At 38.9% G+C, this 23344-nt stretch overlaps 1 protein-coding gene across 1 annotated transcript in view; it reads right to left on the bottom strand.

Annotated features, from left to right (window-relative positions):
* PTPRC (protein tyrosine phosphatase receptor type C) overlaps positions 1–23344 on the bottom strand; it is a gene marked incomplete at both ends in the record, with an annotated part of 123802 nt that overhangs the window by 57735 nt on the left and 42723 nt on the right. The window contains 4 exons of the mRNA XM_079724016.1: positions 462–632; positions 1417–1560; positions 7435–7632; positions 11170–11196. Coding sequence (XP_079580142.1) covers positions 462–632; positions 1417–1560; positions 7435–7632; positions 11170–11196 — 540 coding nt within the window. The remainder of the gene's footprint in view (positions 1–461; positions 633–1416; positions 1561–7434; positions 7633–11169; positions 11197–23344) is intronic.

The following is a 23344-nucleotide window of genomic DNA, read 5'->3' as shown; positions in this document are numbered from 1 at the left end:
AATCTGGTCTTTGAGATAGAGAACTTGCAGGGAGAATAGTGTCCTGGTGGGCTCTGAATGGCTGGCCCATTGCAGACTGTACCACCTCCTGGACGTTCATTCCCTGAATGGAGCCCCACACCTCTGTCTCCACATCCCACGTGTGTGTCTGGGGCTCTGCGATCACTCCTCTGTCACTGACCTCTTGGAACAGAGAGCTCAGCTGAGAGAATTTTTCTCTTTCATACCAACACTGAAACCCACTCTTAGAAGTCCTAGTATAGCTGGTCATTTCTACGAGTTTTCATAGAGTACACAACTCTTGGGGGATGCTACGACCATGATGTAAGAGGTTATCACAGTAACACCGGCCCTGATCTCATTGGCTGTTGCACTGCAGAAACTGATCCGTGTTTTGGACTAACTGCCCTTCCACAGCCCTCAGGATTAGAACACTCAATTGAACTTCTCAAAGAAAGAGCCCAGGGTGGAGCCAATGGAAGACCCTTCAATGAGCGTGTCCAAAGCACGTGGTGGTGGAGTGACTGCATGACTGGGGGTCAGGTTGTCACCTTTTGTTGTGAGATTGGTTGTAGAGATGTTGCTTTTCTCAGAGGTCAGAGAGGATGGTGTAGTGGACGCGTTGAGCACACCTGCAAGGAAGTGAACAGAGGGTCACAGTTAATGAGTTTGTCATATTCAGGGTCGAGGGGAAAACTCTTTAGCAAAGATGATTTCTTAAATGAATCTTGCTAGAGGCTTCCTCCTCGTTTGAATTGACACTTGTTTTTTTTTTTTTAAATAAGAAAGCGAGTCAAAGATTTGTCTACACATGGCCCTTTAAGATGACCAAGAGTGCAAACAATTGGAACTAGACATTGTATACATTGAGAAGAAACTATTCATTCCTTAGTATAATTCTGACATGTGCAGTCTCCCTCAAACTACCTCTCATACTGTTACAACTATCCTTATTTTAATTACTAACAAGGATACCCATTACCCTTTTGTACTATTCAGTTCATACCAGGCTTTTTACATATTCCATCTTCCTATCAATCCTATGAAATGAGTACTATTATACCCATTTTTACAGAAAGAAAAATTGACACACAGAAAGTCTAAGTAACTTGTCCTAAAGTCAACTAGAAAGTTTAAGAGGCTGTATTTGATCTCAGGGCTATAGGACATTAAAGTTTGTTATCTTTCTTCTTCACCATGAACTTTTATAATATAAATAATAAAATAAAATATGCCCATCGAAAGCTTACTGGTGAGGCTTTTTTTTTTCTTCCTAATTTAGTATCACTGTGTGAAAATTTGTAAAACAGGAAATCCACAGTCATATTTGGTGTGAAATAAAAGAGCTGCATGACAGTTTTCAAGTTTCCATTTCATTATCCAGAACCTAAAACACCTAGAGCATCACGGTCAAACCTGAGGCATTGTCTTGGGTGGTCAAGTTGGAGATGCGTGTAGGTGAGGCAGCAGGACTGCTGTGTGCAGGGCTGAGAGTGGATACTGGTGGGGAAGCTGTGTCTGCGGGCAAGGTGCTGGGTGTAGTCCTCTCTCCTGGAGCCCCTGCAATCACAAAGGCCATCAGCCTTCCTGCCCCACAAGGGCAGGGGCCACACAGCCCACAGAGGCACGTTTATTAATAGAGGCTAAGGCCAGGGCTCCCCTAGTGGTTTAGGGGTTAAGAACCTGCCTACCAAGGCAGGGGGCATGGGTTTGAACCCTGCTCCAGGAAGATCCCACATGCCATGGAGCAACGAAGCCCATGCACCACAACTACTGAGCCCATGCTCCACAACTACTGAGCCTGTGCTCTAGAGCCCAGGCTCCACAATTACTGAGGCCACATGCCACAACTACTGAGTCCACGTGCCACAACTACTAAAGCCCATGCGCCTAGAGCCCGAGCTCCGCAACAGGAGAAGCCACTGCAATGAGAAGCCCACGCACAACAACGAAGTGTAGCCCCCCACTCACTGGCAACTAGAGAAAGCCCACGCGCAGCAATGAAGACCCAAGGCAGCCAAAAAAAAAAAAAAATCACTTTAGGGCTTCCCTGGTGGCGCAGTCGTTGAGAGTCCGCCTGCCGATGCAGGGGACACGGGTTTGTGCCCCGGTCAGGGAAGATCCCACATGCCGCGGAGCGCCTGGGCCCGTGAGGCATGGCCGCTGAGCCTGAGCATCCAGAGCCTGTGCTCTGCAACGGGAGAGGCCACAACAGTGAGAGGCCCGCGTACCGCAAAAAAACAACAAAAAAAAATCACTTTAGAAGCTAAGGCCGGGCAGTAAATACTCAAGCACTACTGCTACCTCACAACCTACGCGTCTACAAAACGGGATGAAAAATAACACGGCTTATGGGAGAGATGAGTTTAAAGGCAGACACCTCAGAATCTATGCAGCTTTGGCATCACAGCACACATTTTAAAAGTATCTGGGACCTCGGGAGAAAGCCTGGACTGCCCAGGGAGGCCATGCCTCCTGGCGGGGGGCTGCCTTAGGCAATACTGAAAATGCACAGAGTGGGTGATTATGACTGGCGCAGGGACCACAGAGATGGACGTGAGCTTGATGAGGGCAAAAGGCTGCTGCGGTGAGGTTACCACGAGAGGAACTGCCGCCCGCCCCTGCCAAGCGCCGTGGGTGATGTACACTTCTCTGGGGAAGGATCCCTGGGTGCAGGTGCTTCCTTCCGACTTTCTGAAAATAGAGCTGATGGGGATCCCGTCTGTGAAGTTGCTGAACTGGGGGATTGTTTTCCTTCCAGCTGAAGGCCACCATGTTACCTTCACTATGGAGGCTCCCCTTGCCAGGAAAAAGCAAACTGGTTTAGAGCCCAGCAACTTCCCATTATATTGACAGCATCCTCTTCATTTCCAGTTACAGATGAGCTAGTGGGTATAGAATCAAGAGTTGTCGCTGAAAAAAAGCCCACGCTGTATTCGGTTAAGACTTTTCATTGTCAAGGTTCAAATCACCCACTGCAAGTCACATCTTTCCTCCCACGCACAGACACCACACCCAGAATCACAGCACAAGGGAGCAACGTGTATTCAGTTGGCGCCAACTAGACGCCTAGCACTATGCTAGTGGTCCTGACAGAAGCAAAAGAAATAGGGCTAGCTCCTAGTTGAGCTTTGTGTGGTTATTTCACTGTCACGATCCCTGGGGTCACCGGTTCAATGGTATGAGGTGGGTCCTGCATCTGCAGTCAGATGCTCAGTGTCTCAGCTGAGTGACACACGCATGTGCATCCCCCAGATAGCTCTGACGTGAGCCCTCAGGCACCCTCCAATCACACACATCCATGCCACTAGGACTGAACATGCATCTACTAAATTTTCAGTTTGGGTTCTCAGCTCAGTCTTCAAATACCACTGAACCCCAAATTTAACTAAACCGCAGAACAGGATGAGTAACTCAAACGTCAGTTCTTCAGGTCAGGATCCACAGTGGAAGCCTCCCACAGAACCAGGAGAAGAGGGGAAGATGCATTTTTTTTTAATCCTTTAAAAAATATGGTAGGCACACAACTGGCCCTCTGCAAATTTTGAAATCAGCTAGGCTTGACTTTAGCCTTCCTCCACATTTTTTTTCTACTCCTCGTTTCACTAGCTCATTCTCTCTGCCCCTCCCCAAGGTCCCTGGTCCTCATGCCATTCTGAGGTCTCTCACCCTCACCCTCTGCACATCCCTGACCTTCCCTCTTCATAGGAAAACTACTTTCCCTGGTTTAGTAATCTCAGCGATGGCTTAGGAGTGGCAATTACAATTTGAATGAGGTTAATTAATCCTAATGGATTTTTAATTAGTGGAATTAGCCACTGGGAGAGGAAGAAGTCCTTGATGGGGCAAAGCAGACTAAATTGTGTGATGACCAGCCTCCCAGGTCAACCCTCCTTAGCTTTTTCCCAGATCCTTCCCATCCACAACTTCTGTGGATTTGCTAAAAGCTCCAGGTCTTTTTACTGCTGTTCCCATGGCAGCCAGAGGGCGTGAAATGGGGCAAGGAGACGAGGGCAGCTCTTTTCCCAGCTGTTTAAGCTTCCTGGATTGCCTGTCATGATTTTTATGCCAAGGGAGCAGTTTTAATACTTCAAGATAATAATTATTCTATCTGATACACTTGGCTTCCTCGTTGGGGCCATACTTAAAGCAAGGCCACTTCACTGCCAGGTTCCCCATTCATATCTTTAATTTTCAGGCACTCAGGTCACTAAGTGTATATATGTGGCTGTGTGCATTTGCAACCTGAGAAACATGCTTGTTTTTTAGGATAAAAAGGGGCACCGTGAACTGATTAGACACTGATTTTGGAAGGACCACGGAGGGGATATTTTGCAGTTTTTATAAATAGAGAGTCTGAACTGAAAGAATCTTGATGTTTGTATGGAGAATATGAGCATCCATTTTCTTTTCATTCTTTTAAAACCGTTGTATTTGTGGTTATAACTTCTCAGTGCCCTTTACTGATAATGTACACCATCTACTCTTCACTGTTTTGTTTAGGTAGGAGGTCTTTAAGGAAAGAATCTGTGAATATATTCTTTACTACTAGCAAGAAGTTTTCACTGCAGAATTATACTGGCCTCTAATATAAACTAACATATAAAGCCCTGACTAACCCCCTGAACAGGTCTTTCCTGTATTCTCATAATTCTCATTCCTTATCAATTCATCACTATTACAAGGACCTTTGTTAGGTGCCCTCTTGGAATAGGGGTAACTACGAAAGTTTGAAATTCCAAATCCATCCACCATCAAATGCTACACGTGGAACAGTGGTTGGAGTCCCTCACTCCGTACTTAGACGGTGTTCATGTGCTCTTTGTATTTGCACAAGTCTGAAGGAGCCACAAACTGGACTTGACATTCCCGCCCAGAGCTGGTGTGAGTGCAGAGAGGCACCCACGTGTCTGCGGGAGACGGCAGGTGAGGCGTCTGTGCCGGTTAACTTCTAAGGTAGGAAAGCGAGATCATTGTATCAATATCTCCCCACTGCAGGCGAAAATTTTAAATACCGGGAAGTTATAAGGAGCAAACTGTTATTACAGTTTACCAAACTGTGAAATGGCCCAGTCTGTTCAAGTGCAAGTCTGCTCGTCTTTAAGTTCACCTGCCAGAAGGGTAGCACCCAAGTGCTCGTTTACACATCTCGGGACCTGTCTGGGTTGATGCAGCCATAGGTGGCTCATGTTTCCAGGTGGCTTTAGTGACTTCCGGGTCACTATGAGCTTTTGGAATTCCCCATCAACTCCACAACTGAAAGTGAGGACATTTCTTTGTAGGAAGAATAAGCAAAGAATCCCCCAATATACAAGAATCTCTTACACGAGGAAAAGACCAGAAAAATGTGCAAGAGATGTAAGAGACAATGGCCAAATAGTATATGCAAGGGTGCTCATTATTATGAAAAAAGGTTTAATGTAAATCAAAGCATAAATCAAAATGAAAAATGCTTATCATACTGGCAGAGTTTTAAAAGATTGATAATAGCTAGTATCAGAAGTGATATAAGGAAACACACACACTCACAGAATTATATGCTGAGAGTCTGAAAGATAGACAACTTTTGAAGGAGCAGTGTTTGGGGAGAGTGTATCTTCATTGTGTGTGTGTGTGTGTGTGTGTGTGTGTAATGCTTCTATAATGCTGTTTTGCAACATGCATACATTAATTTTATAAAGATAATATTACAAAATTAAATTTAGTGTTAGGCATGTGAATGTTTATTGCAATATTTTTTTTAATTTTTGAAATGGTGTATATTATACTGTTACAAAAATGGATTGAGGCATAGTTTCCCCCTTCATATATTAGTAAGCAAGAAAAATGTGATTACATTCCATTCCACAGTACAAATCAATCATAAACATAAAATAAGTAACACCTATAGGTTTTATCCCAGTATAGAATTGAAATATCACCAAGATTATTTTCCAGAAAAGAAAATGTGTTGTATTGTTTGAAAGCATAAGAAATTTTCCAAGCTAATTTTATCACTAGGATTATTGAGCCAGAGCAAGTTAGTATTTTTAAATAATTCATCCATATGTCCAATCTATTTCATTTTAAACCTTTTTTTCTCGCACATTGCTTCATATGTAAATCTCTGGCTTTAACGTTTTCAGGGAAAAAAAATTTGGGAAATAAAAAGGTAGGAATGTTGTATGTGTGTATTTGTGCATGTGAGGTGAAATGTGGAAGCTTTGAAACAGAAAACTCTGTGTGACGTTATTCAGTCAATAAAAACGTTTAGCATGAAAAGTTCTACGTAGCCATCAGTTCCATCATCCTCACATTCCTTTTGTTAAAAGGAATTTCAACACTTGCAATGTTTAGATAGGTCCCAGTCACCTCTGCTGCCCTATTGTAGCAGGGAAAATGGGATAAATATTAAATATACATTACTGTAATTGATATAAAAGGCACTGAACATTTATTCAACCACTTACCACAGCCAATAAAGTTCATCCAGGTGGTACTTAAAACACTGAGTGTACCCATCACCCAGGAATGTGATGGTGTTATCCGTGCTTGCGTTTCAAGCTAAGATTGATGACCTTATTGAACAAATATCTTAGTCTTTTTAAACAGAACATGTCTATTAACCAGTTTGCCTCAGAAAGTCGCACACAGCACATTATTTAGGAAAAGGCAGGAGCAAATCTCAGGATGGTCAGTTTACGTACCAGATACACTTGTGGACCTAACATTAAACAGAGAACGAGTGGATCAATGGTGTCCCTGGATTCTAGGAGCATCAGAGGTTTCCCCAGTAGAAATACCTCCCATGTCACTCTGATATTTTGCTATGAACAGGACCACATCATCTTAAATGCTACCGTTGGGACTCACAATCCTAATTAAATACTTAAAAAAAAATAAACAGTGCAAATATCCCTGGAAGAAATCCAAATAACAAAGCTGAATTATTAATCCTCAGTGTGTTTTTTTTAAAAAAATAATAAATTGTCTGTCTCCAATAATTTTCTGATATTGAGGATCTGGGATTGAACCAAGAAAAATTCTACTTTGGGGTAAGAGCCGGGGAGTGCGAGACCAACAAAGACCTGAAAGAGGACATTCTGACTTCCCCGGGGCTACAGAAAACTTAGGTGAGCAGGAAACAGGAAAATGATGCAGCACGTGGGGATCAGAGGACACCGAGAACTGCCACTGTCCCCCGTCAACACACCCTGATTTTACTTAGGGGGACTTCCCTCCCTCCCCCTCTCCCTAACAACAGGCTTCATTACTTTAGCTGGCCAATATTTCATGAACACCTAGATGTTCTACGTTTTACACACTTTAGTAAAATCTCACACGTAGGAACTGAACATAATTTAAACTGTTCTGATAACTTTAAAATTTAAAAAGGAAAAAACAAAGAGAGACAAGTTTTTCCCTAATCCCGCCTCAGTTAAGATCGCTGCCAACCTGTCACAGCAGGAGTACTATCATTATCCCAAGAGTTCAGGGATGCTTCCATGGTGGTACTTTCTGGGCTAGGAGGAGGCGTGGTCTCTGAGGAGTCATTTCCTCGTTCAGAGATGCTTGCGAGTGAGAATGCAGTGCTGTGAGCAGATAAGGGGTCACCTGCAGGCAGAGTAGAGGGCTCTTCTGTTGTGTTCAGTCCTGTCACATTCATGGGAGATGGAAGGGGGAGAAAATAAACATGTGAGTCACACCCTGAATCATATCATCTGAGCTGGCTAACTCCCCAGCCCATTACTGCATGTACATAAATACACCTACCTATACGTGTGTATATACACACACACCATACAGATATGAGTTATGGTGTGTGTGTGTGTATATGGGGTGTGTGTATATTTGACAATGCGTACACATGTATGTACATGCATATGTACAACTATATATGCATCCACAGGGATAGATGGAATATATAGACTTAGACAGAAAGTAAGCTGCAGAAAAAGGGCTAAAGGTGAAAATGGGGAAATGAGGTGAAAGCAGCTATTCGCTGCCCTCTTCTCACTTCACTGGTGGATTCTCAACTGTCCAAAGCAATTGGGTTCAGAAGGATGAAACACCAGGCATAAAGATGATTAAAAGAAATTGTGAAAGATTGATCAACAAAGAAAAGAATAAAGAAAGATAAAAGGGCTCCCCTGGTGGCGCAGTGGTTGAGAGTCCACCTGCCGATGCAGGGGACACGGGTTCGTGCCCCAGTGCGGGAAGATCCCATATGCCGCGGAGCGGCTGTACCCGTGAGCCATGGCCACTGAGCCTGCACGTCCAGAGCCTGTGCTACGCAACGGGAGAGGCCACAACAGTGAGAGGCCCGCGTACAGAAAAAAAAAAAAAAAAAAGATAAATTTGGAAGGGGATTATTAGGAGGGCTAGCATTCCAGGAGAAGAAAATGAAAAACAAGAGTTCTAGACGCACACACTGATTTTCTTTTTTTTCTTAATCAAATTCAAACAAAGCAAAGACCGAGCAAAAGACTGGAAAACAAAATTCACAATCAAATATACAGATGACCCAAGTGTACAAAATTGTTTTTTTCATGATAACCAAAGAAACACAATTTGAGATACTGATATAACTTTTTCCCCAGTTTCAGTTCACTTCAAGAAAAAGAAAACTGTGGCAAGAGAAAAGAAAACTGTAGCAAGGGTGTGGTGAAGTAGGTCTGTGCACAGCTGAGATGAGCAAACAAATGGAAAAACCTGCCTGCAGAGCAAATGAGCACCGTGTACTAAAGGCCTTTACATCTGTGTGCTCTCTTATTCAGAAAGTGGATTTCTTTATCTCGAAGAATGGAGAAGTACACCAGTTTAAAAACAGAAACATGTTGTGCTCTCTGAATATTAGGATTATAGAGGTGCATTTTTTTCTGAATTTTCTGTTTAACATGTGTTTACTTCTATGAATAGCAAATTTTGTTTTGCAATATCTAATTAATAAAAAATTGAGTTATATCACACAAGCATTTTAATTTTAATTGGGCAAGCGAGAATAGCACAAATATGGGAAAAGGGAGAGTATGGGGGGCAAATCAGAAAAGGAGCAGAAGTGCTAAGAAGGGCAGAACTAAGAACTGAAATGGAAGATCACTGAGTAGAGAATTAAGAAATGGAAACAGAAACGACATAAGGAAGTCCCAGCTTTATTCATTAATGTTGAAGGCGATGTGAAATCCATTTTTACCAAGTACCCGTAAAACCCATCTGAGTTGCATGGAATTGCCTCGACGTCAGTGTACACGGAAGATCACAGAACTATTCTGTGATTACAGAAATCCAAAGAGATAGGACAACTGTTATATGTGTTCTTTTCCAAAGAAAAATTCCAATCCCTAAAATTTCATAGCCTAATAACTCACAAATAAATGTTTTTTATTAACAAACTTTTACCCATAATTACATGTCAGCATGTTCAACTAAGTAACAAGCAAGTGGTGCCTTCCTGTCTTCAGTGTCAAATCCTAAATCTAGCTTTAGTGTCCTCTCATCGTTACAGTATATACTGAGTAAAAGGAGAGGAGGTGGGTTGGTGGGGGAGAGACTGGAGGGAGACAGGGATGGGGAGAGAGAGAAGATAGAAGGGTGGGAGGAGCTTAAAATTCTGTCCAATAACATTCATTCACATTCAACATTATAGATGACCAATTATTCGTTTATTGTTTTCAGGTTAAACTAATTTTGGTGTCGGCAAAGTTCCAATGATCGCATTTGCTTTGAGGAAACTGTCGCAACTTTCTCCCTTTATCATTCCCTCCATGCCTTTGCTAGATTTGAATTTCAAAGAGGGAAAATCACTGCAAATATCTCATATAACAGTGCTTTACTGTTTTGAAGAGTAGCATTCCTAAGGATTACTTCTAGTCAAGAGCAAATTCAATTCATGATGTATGAAGAAAGGGTGTTTGGAGAACCACCCTCCACCTAGAAGCCTTAACATCCTTGCAGACATTCTAAAACCCCATGCACATTCCTTCACTTCATAAATAAGAACTGAATTTAGGATGAGAAAGCATGCTTCAGTTGCCAATTCCACATTGCCCCTGTGCTCCTGCTTTGGAGAGATACTGGTTTCCACTGATCACATTCTCCTTGGCAGTATTTGGGAGAGAACGTTCTGATTTGCATTGGGGGTCACTATTTTAACTTACCTGGTTTCACCATTTGGGGACTTGTTGTGATTGAGTCTGGGCAGAGATCAGGACACTCTCTCAATAAGGTGAGGGTCACCTACTGTTTTAAACCTTCAGTCCCCTTTCTACTCCCTCCCATTCCCCTTCTGCAAAAGTAACCTGTTTCTATGGTTGAGGTGAATTTACTCTTCTGTAAAAGGTAGAGATGTTGAGTTGCATGTCTTTAGGTGGCATAAACCAATCACAATCTACTATGCATCAATGACTTTAATATATCTCTGCCATGGTAAAGTTTCTTTAATAATCCACTTCTCAGAAAATTTTGAATGTGCCTCATTAGAACCGTGTATTATAATTGTTAAATCAGGGTTATCTTAAGGGCTTTACTTATCTTCTTAATGCATAATGTCAACCATATGATTAATCAGGACATCAATAACATATTTTCAAAAACAATATCATTTAAATGGTGTAATTTATTTTTAATCAGATCTAATTTTTCTCTCTTCTTTGACACTTGATATATATGAATTTATTGTCAGCAGCTTCATTGCTTAAAGTTATCTCAGGATTAGGACACTTGTTAAGACAATTCAGTTGTACAATCGAATTTGGAAATGATTATTACAAAATATCTCAATACTGTCAAAACTTTTCTCTTGCAGGAATTTATATAGATATATAAAGTTATGTTTAGAATTCTAATTTCTCATATAGTTCCTTAACTATGACGTTTTGCAATCTAACTAAAATAAATTGATTTATTTATAGTGGTAAAATTTAAAAAGATATTGGAAACCTGCTATGTGATTTATTGTCAGCTGTAAGAAACGCTATAATTTATACACAATAATATGTCTACAAATAAAAATATGTTCAGGTAGTTATCAAACTTTATATCTTACAAGCAGGAATGTTAAGAACAAGAGAATGTCAAGGACTATTCATGATTATAAAGTTGTCCTTACACAACGATTTCACTAGAAAATAATAGAAAATTCTATCAATGTTAAATATATAAACTTGGCAAGAATAAGTAAAATGTAAATACCTTGAGCGGAAGGAGTGATGGCTTGTTCTGCAAAAAGGAAAACAAACATCTGTTAGAAAGTTTCAAACTTCATACATACATATGTCAATACAAGTTAGATTTATGTGTATATATATATATATATGTATATACAAACAGCATCCCTATGTTAATTCACAATCACAAAGTGACAATTTTCAGTACATTTTACCCCAGTGAAACCATAGTCCTTCTCTTAATATCATGTTTACAAAGCCCAAGTATGTCAAAACTATGCTATTAGTTTTTGAATTCTCAGGTAAAATAAAAATAATAGAAAATATAGGAGAGTTTTGGAATTAGTTTCAAGTCTGCAAAAGACTTTGAAAAGACTTCTGGAAAAAATTTCCCAAATGCATTCCTTTATTGAGATGATGATTATTGATTGAGTACTTACTATATTCTAGACATTATGCCACATTCTAGGATAAAATATGATTGAGTTATAGAAATTCTCTGCCTCCAGTGAGCTTAGTTCAATGTGAGATATAGAACAAAAAAAAAAAGAAAAGAGAGAAAGAAAGAAGGAAGGAAGAGAAAGAAAGAAAGAAAGAAGAAAGAAAGAAAGAAAGAAAGAAAGAAAGAAAGAAAGAAAGAAAGAAAGAAAGAAAGAAAGAAAGGAAAAGAAAGAAAGCCATACAGTGTGATGACAGACAAGAGGAAATGTGATACAGAAACAAATATGAGGATCACCTAATTCAGACTCTCAGGGTTGGTGGCTGGCTGGGGGAAGAGGTGTTAGAGAGGGTTTTGTGGGTACATTTAGTCTGTGACCTAAAGGATTATGGACAGCTACTTTAGTCCTAGAATAAGAAGAAGTTGGGATTTACCTTGCAGGCTTTAGCCATCGGCAAGAGGTGTTAAGGGGAGGTCTAATGGAGAAGCATTTCAATTTTCGATCAGTCTTGTTATGAAATGGAAGATAGATTATCAGAAGGCAAAGCTGGGAACAGGAAAATGAGGAGACTTAAAGAAAAACATATGAGAAGGATGATGTCCTACGTGAGTAAAATTGTACCCACAACTCAAAAAAAAAAAATAGGATTCATGAAACACTTAGGAAGTAGTCATCAAGGTTTTGTAAATCTCTGAATGCGAGGAGGAGGAGGAATAATTGGAAAGACATTCAAGTTGGTAACTAAACATCTTAGTGAACTGCAGTAAGTAGACTGTGGACGCTTTCACTGAGTGAAGGACGAAAGGAAAGCAGGTGGGAGGGGAGCATCTGATATGCCTGAGACTTCTGTGTGAAAACGCTTAGCAGCGCTATCTGTGGAGTTGAGCAGCTCAGGCTATACATCTCGGCTGAGGCTGCAGATCAGCATATGGACGGATATTACAGCTGTGGAGGTGAAGATTCCAAGTCATATAAAAGAGGAGCATCCAGGATAGAAACCTAAAGGTTAATATTGAAGGAGAGCCCAGCAAAAGTGACCTCACTTTCCATGCAGGGGGGAGCCCAAAGTCAACAAGACTTCAGAGCAAGGGTTGTTTCAAGAAGGAAATGATTGAACTAAGACGAGTACTAACATGGTTCACTGGATTGATCACTAGGGTCTGTGGGAATGTTGGGAAAACTAGCTTTTTTGGCGTGATGGGAACTGGATTCCATCCACATGGAGTAAGACATGGACCCATCCACCATCTTAGTAAGTGACAATTAAATAGATTATAGAATTCTCCCCCAAATGACAGTCAACTCACCTGGTGAAAGGGCAGCAAGCAGCAGATGGAAGTATGAGTAGGTGAGTATTTAAGGTACTTCCTGCCTTGAGATTTTATTTTCTGAGGACAAACTGATCTGAAAAAACTCTCTCCCCTCAGAAGCACCATCAGAGGTATATGACCCAATATTCTTCAATCACATTTCCTGGCTTATTCTTCAAAATAAAATGTGTTTTTTTTAATTTTATATATGTATATGTAAAATATATATTATATAAATATGTGTAATTATTAAAATATATTTTTTAAAATATATAAAATATTTTCTTATTATAGTTCTCTGTTTTCTTTCTTTTCTTTAAATTTATTTTATTGAAGTATAGTTGATTCTACTTTTTCTTAACCATTCATACTTAATATTGTTTTACATTTATATTATTTGCACTTTTGTCCCTCCTCTTTAGTCAGCTTTTACCTTTCTATCCCATATAAAATGACTTTTTCAAAGTTTTTATCTTCCTGTTAATAGTCTTCCCTTTCCTGTCATTTATTCTTATTTCCTTCTAAATAAAGTTCTTAGAATTGTGTTGATTTGTAAAAAAAGGTAATAAGAGAAATAAAATATCAGCGTATCAGTAACTAACATCTTGTGTTTTAAGTGAAGAAAAAATAGCCCTCGTGGTAATTGTTCATAAAGAATTTAGCATATTGCCACATCCAAAATATTCAAGTTAGTTTAAGTGTATGAACACATTTCATAGAATACACCCCTCTTCTTCATCTGAGAAATCTATAAGGTTTTAAGTATCTAAAACTATTTTGATTGTGCCGCTTCTCAGTGTAAACACTTAAATGCTTGGAACTTCAGACAAGTTCATTTGATTCAGTCAGGTCCAAGAAAGATATATTGTTTTGCTGGCATGCTATTAGTGGCTACTTTTGAACATGATGAAGGCATGGTCCTTTTCCCTGGAAAAGCTCATAACCCATAAGACATATAGATAGAGATAGAGATTTAATCTTCAGTGGTCTACAAAGACATTTAAGTCATAGATGTACTTTATTATGACTAATAAATAAAATCCCATCCACCTGAGGTCAGCAAGAATCACACAACATGAGTATGGGGAAGAAGGGAAGAAGCTTTGGCTACATAGCAAAGAGTCTTGTGCATAATATGTGGTCTACATGTCATTACTGAATGATTCTGAGCATGAGTAAATGCAAGGGAGAAATCAGACCTGAAAACAACAGCTTTGGGACAAAAGCCAAGAGCGAACACTAGAGACTAGGTGAGGAGACTGAATTTTTTTCCTGAGTGACGGAATCAATTAATATAGAGGAAAAATCAAATAATAGATATGATGACAGAGAAAAGAGAAATCTTAATGGTACCCATACTAGCTCCATCACTAATTCCACAGACCACTCTAATCTATTGTTCTGATCTATTAATTTTTTGCCACTAAAATATGTAACACAAATGACATAGAGCATTTTATAATAAGGAATTATAATTTATCATATATTTATTGTGGACATGAGAAAAGAAATGATGGGACAACAAGGAAGCTATTCCTTTTTCACCTAAGAACTATGAATGCTAGAATAAATATGCTAGAAATGTTTCCAACCAGTAGACCACTTATCAGGCCACATTTGTGTCAAATGCCCCAGCGATACTCATTTAATTCCAACTGGTTCGAAAGCAATACACTTCTTTAAAGGAAATAGATGATGTTCAGTATTTCAGTCTAAGTTTGGAAAAGGAGAGTAAGGTAAGTTACCAAAATGAAGAAGACAGTTACTAGAGAGTTGTCTTTTTTAAAGAACATTTCAGAAATAATATTTTATTACTAATTGCTAATGTGTATTGAGTGTTTACTGGGTACCAGGCAGTACGCTAAGCCTTTTGCTTGTATTTTCTTTCTGAAGCATCAAAGCAACCCTCAGGAGCTCAGAGAAGATGGATGCCTTGACCGAGCTTTCAGGGCTGGTCCAGGCTAGCCAGGGCTTGACCCTGAGCCCGTCTGACTCCACAAGCCATCTCTCCACCCTCTGGCATCCTGCTTTCCCCATCAACTTGGCCCTCTAGGCTTTCTCTCCATTTGACCTTTCAGCCAGGAAATTCTTTTAGCCAGTGTTTTAGGTTCCATAGAGATCAGTGTTTATGAAAAGCTCAGAAGCTGAGTAAAAAAGCATCTTAATCAGGATCGGACCTCAGAGTAAATGACTCATAGTGTTACGAAGGCTAAAATAAACTTGACCCTAAATATAGACATTCAGACTAAATTATAGTTTGCTAAGTGAATGCTCTCTGTATGGTACAGACCAATATCAGAAAATTCACTGGTGTGTCAGTTTAACTTACTACAGGATATTATTTTGACAGGAAAGGCAACCAAACAACAGTAACATCAACAAAGAATTACAACTCACACATCTCTTGTTTAGCTGTGAAGAGGCTTCTAGAGCTTGGGAATAGAATAATAACATATCTGTATATCTATATATCTATAAGTTATCTATCGGTACCTATATCTACATATTTCTGGTCTAATCATGGTCTCATATCTAACATTTCCCCAAATCCTTTAACCTTCAATGCAACAAAATTCAGCATCCATGGAACACAACATAATATCTAAACATTGATCACACTTCCTTTCTTCTCTGTTCCTGTTTACTTCCCATAAAAGCTTCTCAAACTGAATATGCATTTTCTTTTCTATCTATTTATCTCAGAAGCTGATTCTAAATTCGTCCACTGAGTGATTTCTAGTGTATTAAAACACAGATGCTTATGTTTTATTTCATTTTCTTTATAGAGTATTACACACACACACACACAGAGCCTTCTATCTTTTTGAAAGAAAATTCCAAGCCTTCGGCAACACAGTTTATACTCAGTGTAAGACTAAAACCGCTTGTTCTCATGGTCACAAAATCCCTGTGAGCAGATTTGCAGTCCCTGTAACACTTTTAGTCAACATGATAAATCATGTGAACATTATTTAGGCACTCAAAAAATAGGATAGAAACCTTTGAAAATAAAATTTTACAAATGTAAGTCATTCCCAAATTTAAGCCAACATTTTTAAGAAAATATTCAGGCACTACAGCAATATAACTGGAAATGACACTTTCATTTCAATAAGTTATATCCACTAGACTACATACATTTTTAAAAAATATTTCAATTAGTTTTTAAAACATCAAAAAATTAACTACAGTTCGGAAAGTAGGAACACATATAAAGACAATCTACATGAAATAGACTAGTTATAAATCTAAATAATATCTAAAGGACATATCCAGCTCCCAAATAATCTTCTAACTTTTATATTAATGTACACTGACAAATACTTCTGCAGAATATGTCTCTCCACACAAGATAAAGTAGCGGATGGGAATTCCCTGGTGGTCCAGTGGTTAGGACTCCCTTCCCTCACTGCCGAGGACCCAGGTTCAATCCCTGATCGGAAACTAAGATCCCACAAGCCCCGAGGTCTGGCGAAAAATAAACAAAAACAAAAAACAAACAAACGAAAACATGATAAAGTAGAGGATAGGTGAAGTTACTTAAATATTTAGAGGAGACAATATTACCATATGTCTGCATAATTTGTCGATGTCTCATCACATTTTGTAAGTCTTCAAGTGATTTCAAGTGTCCGTTGCATTTCAGACATTATCAGAACGTTAGCAAAATCATAGACAGAAGGAACTGTACTGAATTTTCATCACCAAACAGGAAGACCTGATGAGACGGGTTGTATGAGGTATTTAACTATGTCACTATCTACCCATTTGGCTGCTGAGTTTGGTCACAGAGGGATCTGCTCGGCCAGCGGAGTTAATGTGGTTATGTCTGTTGTCTGATGTAGGTGGACAGCCCTGCTGTCTTTATACCCAAGTTTATGTATGACTAGAAAGAAATCATCTACTGATAGTGGAGTCAAATAGACCTGGAAAAGCAAACAAAACATCTGACTAAAGCACTTAATAACTATGTACAATAAATACCTATTTAAAATTAGGAGATTGTATTCATATAAATAGCATTACAATATGCGTAGACATTATATGCGAACAATGCTGGGAGGATGTGGAAAACAGGTAAAGAAAAATATGTGAAATAGCGGCAGGAATTAGGAGGTCACAGGCTTAGGGTGTGATAGTAAAGGGAAGGTGTCAGGATTTCTCAAAGTGTGAACTGCATTGAATGGTCTCTTAGATTCTACACACACATCACATCCAATAAATATAATAAAAGAGAGCACTGTTATATACCTTGTGTTTCTATATGTTATCCTTTGACTTTTACTCCTCTGGGGATAATATTTTCTACACCATTTTTTAACACACGTAAGTGCCTGTTTTCATTATTTAGACAAAGGACTATTTAGAAATCTTCCAGTAGGTGGCACCATAGCACCAAAAATCTGCAAATCATTTCCCAGCGTTATAATCCTGCTGCTGTGAATCACCCATGGAATTGACTAGGTACATTAAACAAATGAAAATGTAGTTAACAGACCACTTGATCTTCAGAGCTGTGTTATTCTAACACGTGTCTTGTTATTGAATTTACCTTTCCCAATATGTTTCTTTTACAACTCAAAATGTTCAAGTGATTGCAAATCAAAGCTACCTTGAAGTTGCACCCTTAAGTCCCCCATCAGAGATTTCAGCAAAAACTAGGAATCAATTGAGTGAAAATGACATTTCAAAAGACATGCTTGGGCTTTGAATACCAACTGTTCCCATCACCACCCAGCACCCTGGCCCCCCACTTCCTCAGAAGGAATGGAACACCATTTCCAAAGGGAATTAAATCTGTCTAGTTCAGCAAATCTAAGAAAAGTATGAGGACAGAGATGAAATAAATGCTGATTTTCAGCGTCCAGCCTAAAATGAACGGTCTCGTGTTTTGAAGGCTGAGAATGCACACCTGACCTCCATAAACGTAAAGACAATACAAAAATGGAAAAAGCAAATCAAGACAAAAAACACAGGTCAACTAAAACAGCTATGTATGGTTTTCCTTGCTTACTAAGGCAGGATAATAATAAAGCGGATAAATAAAAATTAAAGGATTCTACCTTTACTTATTCTGTAAATGTGATATATGGTCCACAAACAGCAAATCCAATAAATGCATCAAATTACTAAGTATCTGTGGAGTAAGCCCTTTGTGTAAATTACAAACGAAGCATTAGCTGGATTTCAGAGAATCATAGGAAGTAGTCTTTCCTTCCCTCCACCAGTAAATATAATAATTATAGCAAGAGTTTGCTGAAATGTTATGTATCAGACACTATGCAAACCTCTTTACATGTTTTTGCCCTTAATCATCCCAGCAAGTCAATGAGTTAGCAATTATTTTTCCTATTTTATAGGGAAAAAAACTGATACTTCAAGGAGCTTGATCAGTCACACACTTAGGAAGTGGTAGGTGTGAAGGAGTCTATCCAATACTAGTTTTCTTATGCTTCATTCAAGATTTGTGTTAAAGCATTGCTTATATTGTTAAAAGTTCCTGGAGTCCTGTAGATAAAATAGTTGCTGCTGACCACCAGAAAATAATTTATATTTTTATTCCTATGGTATAGAAACATAGGATTTTAATATCTATTGACATGTAGCTCCTTTGATAGATAAGGAAACTAAGGCTCATCGAGTTTAAATGCCTTTCTGATTTCATGCAATTTAGTAAGACCCATGACTTATAAGCTCCATCAATTATGACAGAATTTCAACATACCTATTGGGGAACCTCACTCTGAAATACAATGGACTTCCAAGAAACTTAGACTGAAGCCTCTAAGAAGAAGGACAGAGACCAAGATAAACAGAAGACAGACCTGGGAGAAACAAGACATTTCAAGGAGAACACAAACCACTAAAACCAACTATAATTCATCTTCTCAGAAATGAGACAACATTGCATCCATGAACAAAACAAGGTGTATTAAAAAGCAACATTCCAAGAAGAAGAAAGGAAGTCAATGGATACTGGCTAAAATCTTTGGAAAAAAAGAAAAAGAAACTGCAGAACAACAGACAATACCATTTAGAAATGGTGAAATATCTTTGTGTTTGTATTTGCTTCTGGGAAGATGGAGGATGAGGGGTAGGATGGAGGTAAAGGATTGTCTTTTACTATAGAACTTACAGTCCTGTGTAAACTTTCCACACACACACACACACACACTTGAATAAAAACACAAATAAGAAAGGTATCAATTTGTAAAATTAAGTTAAGGATAAATAAGGCAAATGCACTTGGCCTCGGAGTGGAATAAAATTTTAAAATTCTTAATTTTTTAAATACAGCAATCATATCTAGCTATCTAGAGGTTGTCATACTTAGTGAAGTAACTCAGACAGAGAAAGACAAGTATCATATTATATCGCTTATATGTGGAATCCTAAAAAGTGGTACAAATGAACTTATTTACAAAACAGAAATAGAGTCACAGATGTAGAAAACAAACTTATGGTTACCAAGGGGGAAAGGGGGTGGGGGAGGGATAAATTGGGAGATGGGAATTGACACATACACTCTCCTATATATAAAATAGATAACTAATAAGGACCTACTGTATAGCACAGGGAACTCTGCTCAATACTCTGTAATGACCTATATGGGAAAAGAATCTTAAAAAGAGTGGATATATGTGTTTGTATAGCTGATCCACTTTGCTGTACAGCAGAAACTAACACAACATTGTACATCAACTCTACTCCAAAAAAATTAATTTAAAATAAATAAATAAATAAACTAATCATATCTGTCTGTCTCCCAAATAACTGTCATGTGCTGCATCACAAATATTCTTGTTCACACGTGAGCACATGTGAGTACACACACATCCACCTCTAAAACTAGGCCTGCATTTATATGTCTTTCATATTTGGCTTAAAACATGTTATGAATTTTAACCATTGTAATTAACTAACAAATAAGAAAAATAATAATAAATGCAAGATGACCATCTACAAAAGATTGGCTATTTTGCCTTACTTTCTATCTTAAAATATGTATCTATAAGTCATGGGGGGAAAGAAAACGAGATTATCACTTCTTGGGTATTGGTGGCCAACCTGGAGTCTTTGATTCAGACTTGAATGTCTTAAAATGGCCCATAGTCATTTTTTTTTCAGAAGTATTTCATGCTTCATGTCCCCTGGAGAGATATATAAAGTGTGTTAATGTAGCAAAGTCAAAGAGAAAATTTATGCAGCTTTGTTTAACCCAGAATCTCTCAAAAGCATTTGACACAAACCCATTTTTTTCCACGAACATTCTGTAGACAATGGGATGGGTATGAGGACCAGGAACCCCAGTGATGCTGGGTTGTATCAGTGATGTGCAACTGTACACATATACCCAAAATACAGATTAAAAGTCCTGGCTCCATCTCTGCAAATTCTGATTTAGTAAATTTGAGGTGTGTAGGGATCTGTGGGCTGGTATTTTCTTAAAGCTCTGATGGTGATGATGGTGGGGAACCAGGGTTAAGAATGATTGGTGAAAATACTTCCTCATGCATTGACTCCGTAAAACCATTTCTCAGAATAGGTTTATTTATGTATTAAATGTCTTTTTATTTCTTATGAAAAAGTCTGTTTTCCTTTATTGAAATCCAGGGATAAATACCACATTTATAAAATATACTCCAGATATCAAAAACTTTTTAATTGTATTAATCTCTTAGTAAGCATGCTTTTGTAGCTCTTTGCTTTCTCTAAGATAGGGTAAGATCGTAGTCAAAGAAATTCAAAGAGTCATCGAAGGATGTTTGCACAAGTCGTGAAATTGTTTTACTAGTGTCTTTAGTACTGTTAATAGTTTTTACTATTTAATAACCGGCTCCTTTGTGAATGGCACTATGATAAATAAATGTATGTATTACTTCATTTAATCAGAAACCCCACAAAGTAGATAGCATGGTCCTCTTTTTACAGAGGAAGGCTCAATAAATAAATCTATGCAAGGCTAAAGAGCTCATTGCAAGAGGAGTTTGGTTTCAAATGCAGATCTGACTTTAAATAACGCCACACTTGTTCAACTACACACTGCCATAAGGGAAACACATTTAACGCTAAATCCAGCCGTTACTCTAAACAGACCCAAAATGAGTAAAATATCACGTGTGGACCATCAAAATGGGATTCAGAGTTAAGTCCCACATTGAAATGTGTTTTTAAAAAGTGCAAATTAAAAGAGGTAGATTCTTATTTAGAGAACAGTTGGAGGGTGGAGAAGCTGGGAAGGCGGGGAGGGGATGTGAACAGACCTCAGACGAACTAAAACCAAGCTGGGACCTTATCCTTCAGTATTTTTACCCAAATCCTCAAGGAAGGAAAAAGAGAACACGCCTGAAAATGGTTTATTGTTATTACGGGCATGCTTTAAAACTAAACAAACAAACAAAAAAGACTGTGCTGATCAAACCTACGTTTCCTAAAACAAGTGGGGAGAGGGAGAGAGACGGTGGGCAGGTTCCCTGTTGGCGGGTAATTGAAAGCTGGGGGCGGGGCTGCGCGTTGACTCAGTTCTGCGTCAAGGTCAGAGACTGGCAGCCCCATCCACAGATTTTTTTTTGACGAATCAGGAGTGAAATCTAAATCATACTCTTTTTTTTTTTTTGGTGAACTAAATACAAGATAACAAGAGATAAACAGAAGATCCACGCTAGACTGTAGGGACTCTACCTAACCAACTGGTCTTCCGTTGGTTTATTTATGTATTTATTTTAAATGAATTTTTATTAGAGTAGAGTTGCAAACAGCATCCCAGGGTCGGCCGAGGCTGCCCAGAAGGGAAGGGAAATAAAAGCAGAGTCTGATACACGCGCTACTAACTTCTTCTCATTTCCCCTTGCTGAAAACTCCGAACAGAAACACTCGACTGACTTTCAAAATCATTAAAGGAACCGGCCTAATGGGAAAAGCTCCCCTCTCAAATAGAATAGGTTTTCAACACGCTCTCCTCGCCAGACGGCTGTTTGCACAGCTAAGAGCAGCACTGGTGGCTTTTCTGCGCTTGTGGTTTCTCCTCCTCAGGGTACTTCTGTTTTTCTTTTTCTGAGTCTTTATAGGAAAGGAAGAGGTGTAGCTGGTGCGGTTAAGCGCACAAGCCTTTGCAAATGGTGCAGCGGGTTGCCATGGCAGCGGCCGCAGCAGCCCCATCTCGGAGTTAAACCACAACTTCTCTAGTTTATGGTGAAGCCGGCTGATAAGACAATGAGCTCCTGCAGCAAAACTGAAGTTCAGGGTGATTTGTTTTTGTTTCAATGAAAAGGTGTTTCAAAGAGAAGATTGAGGATTAGGACGATGATTTGTTTCGCTTGGAAGCACTTCATTTTGAAAGACATTTGCAAATCATATTTTAATGAGAAAAAAAGTTAAATCCAATCGTCTCTTCAGTAACATTAAAAAGTCACCCTCTCTTGGGCTCACAATGAAATTGGATTCATTCATTACATAACGCAACTTGGAGAAAACAGGTTCCAAAGAGAAAAGTAAGACAAACGTGCTTATTTGTAAATAGAATTCACACTCCTTTAACCTCAAGATTATGAAATGACCAAACAGAGTGGAGGTGAGGATATTTCACAAAGTACACAGCCCTTTATCATCACTTACGGATGTTACATTCCCACTATGACATACCACATACCACCCTTTGCAAGCAAATGCTCTGAGCTAAATAAGTTAAGTGACTTCCTTAATATCACACTTGAAGTCTCCTGAAAGTTCACGCTTGAGAACATAGAAATGTACAGGTGAGTTTTGCTACCTTTGCCATGTTAACCAACACGCTTCAGCCTTGGTCGGTAACCATTTTCCATGCTGAGTATTTCTACCAACGGTCTTAGCTAAAGATAATCAGCTCATGATGTAGAAAATATTAAAATAATATATGAACATCCATAAATTAACTACCCTGGAAAAGGTCATGAGATCATTTTTATTGAACATTTTCAGAAAGATTCATATTGGGTCGGTTTCTCGTGGCTTTTTATGTCAGGAACCTTCTCTCTCTTGCGTAAAAAGAGGAATGTTTTTGGAATACCTACTCTCCTCAGAATATCTCTGGGTGGTAAGTGTTATTATGCTTGTTTTAGAAATGAGGAAATGAGGAGGCTGAGAGTTTGAATAAATTGAATTCAATGAATATATAGAGTGATAAGTAACAGTGCAGAAACTCAAGCTCTGGCCTACCAGACACCAAAGCTCTTGTATGTTTTTACTAACTACATAAGGCCACCTCCTGGGAGTGCAGGATACAGAGTATCCATTTCACTTTATTCTCGAACTTTGGTACATTGTCCGTGAATATCTAGTATCTGGGGTCTGGGCTTCTTTCCTTTTCCCTGTCCTTTCCCCTAGTCTGACTCTTATCCTATCCTATTTCACCAACCTTTATACTCAGTTCTAAACCGTGACTCCTCCTTTCCCCATGCATTTTATTTATTTA

Source organism: Hyperoodon ampullatus, assembly GCF_949752795.1.
Source record: "Hyperoodon ampullatus genome assembly, chromosome: 2".
In the NCBI taxonomy this organism is placed as follows: Eukaryota; Metazoa; Chordata; class Mammalia; order Artiodactyla; family Ziphiidae; genus Hyperoodon; species Hyperoodon ampullatus.
This window is presented reverse-complemented; position numbering and strand designations above follow the sequence as displayed.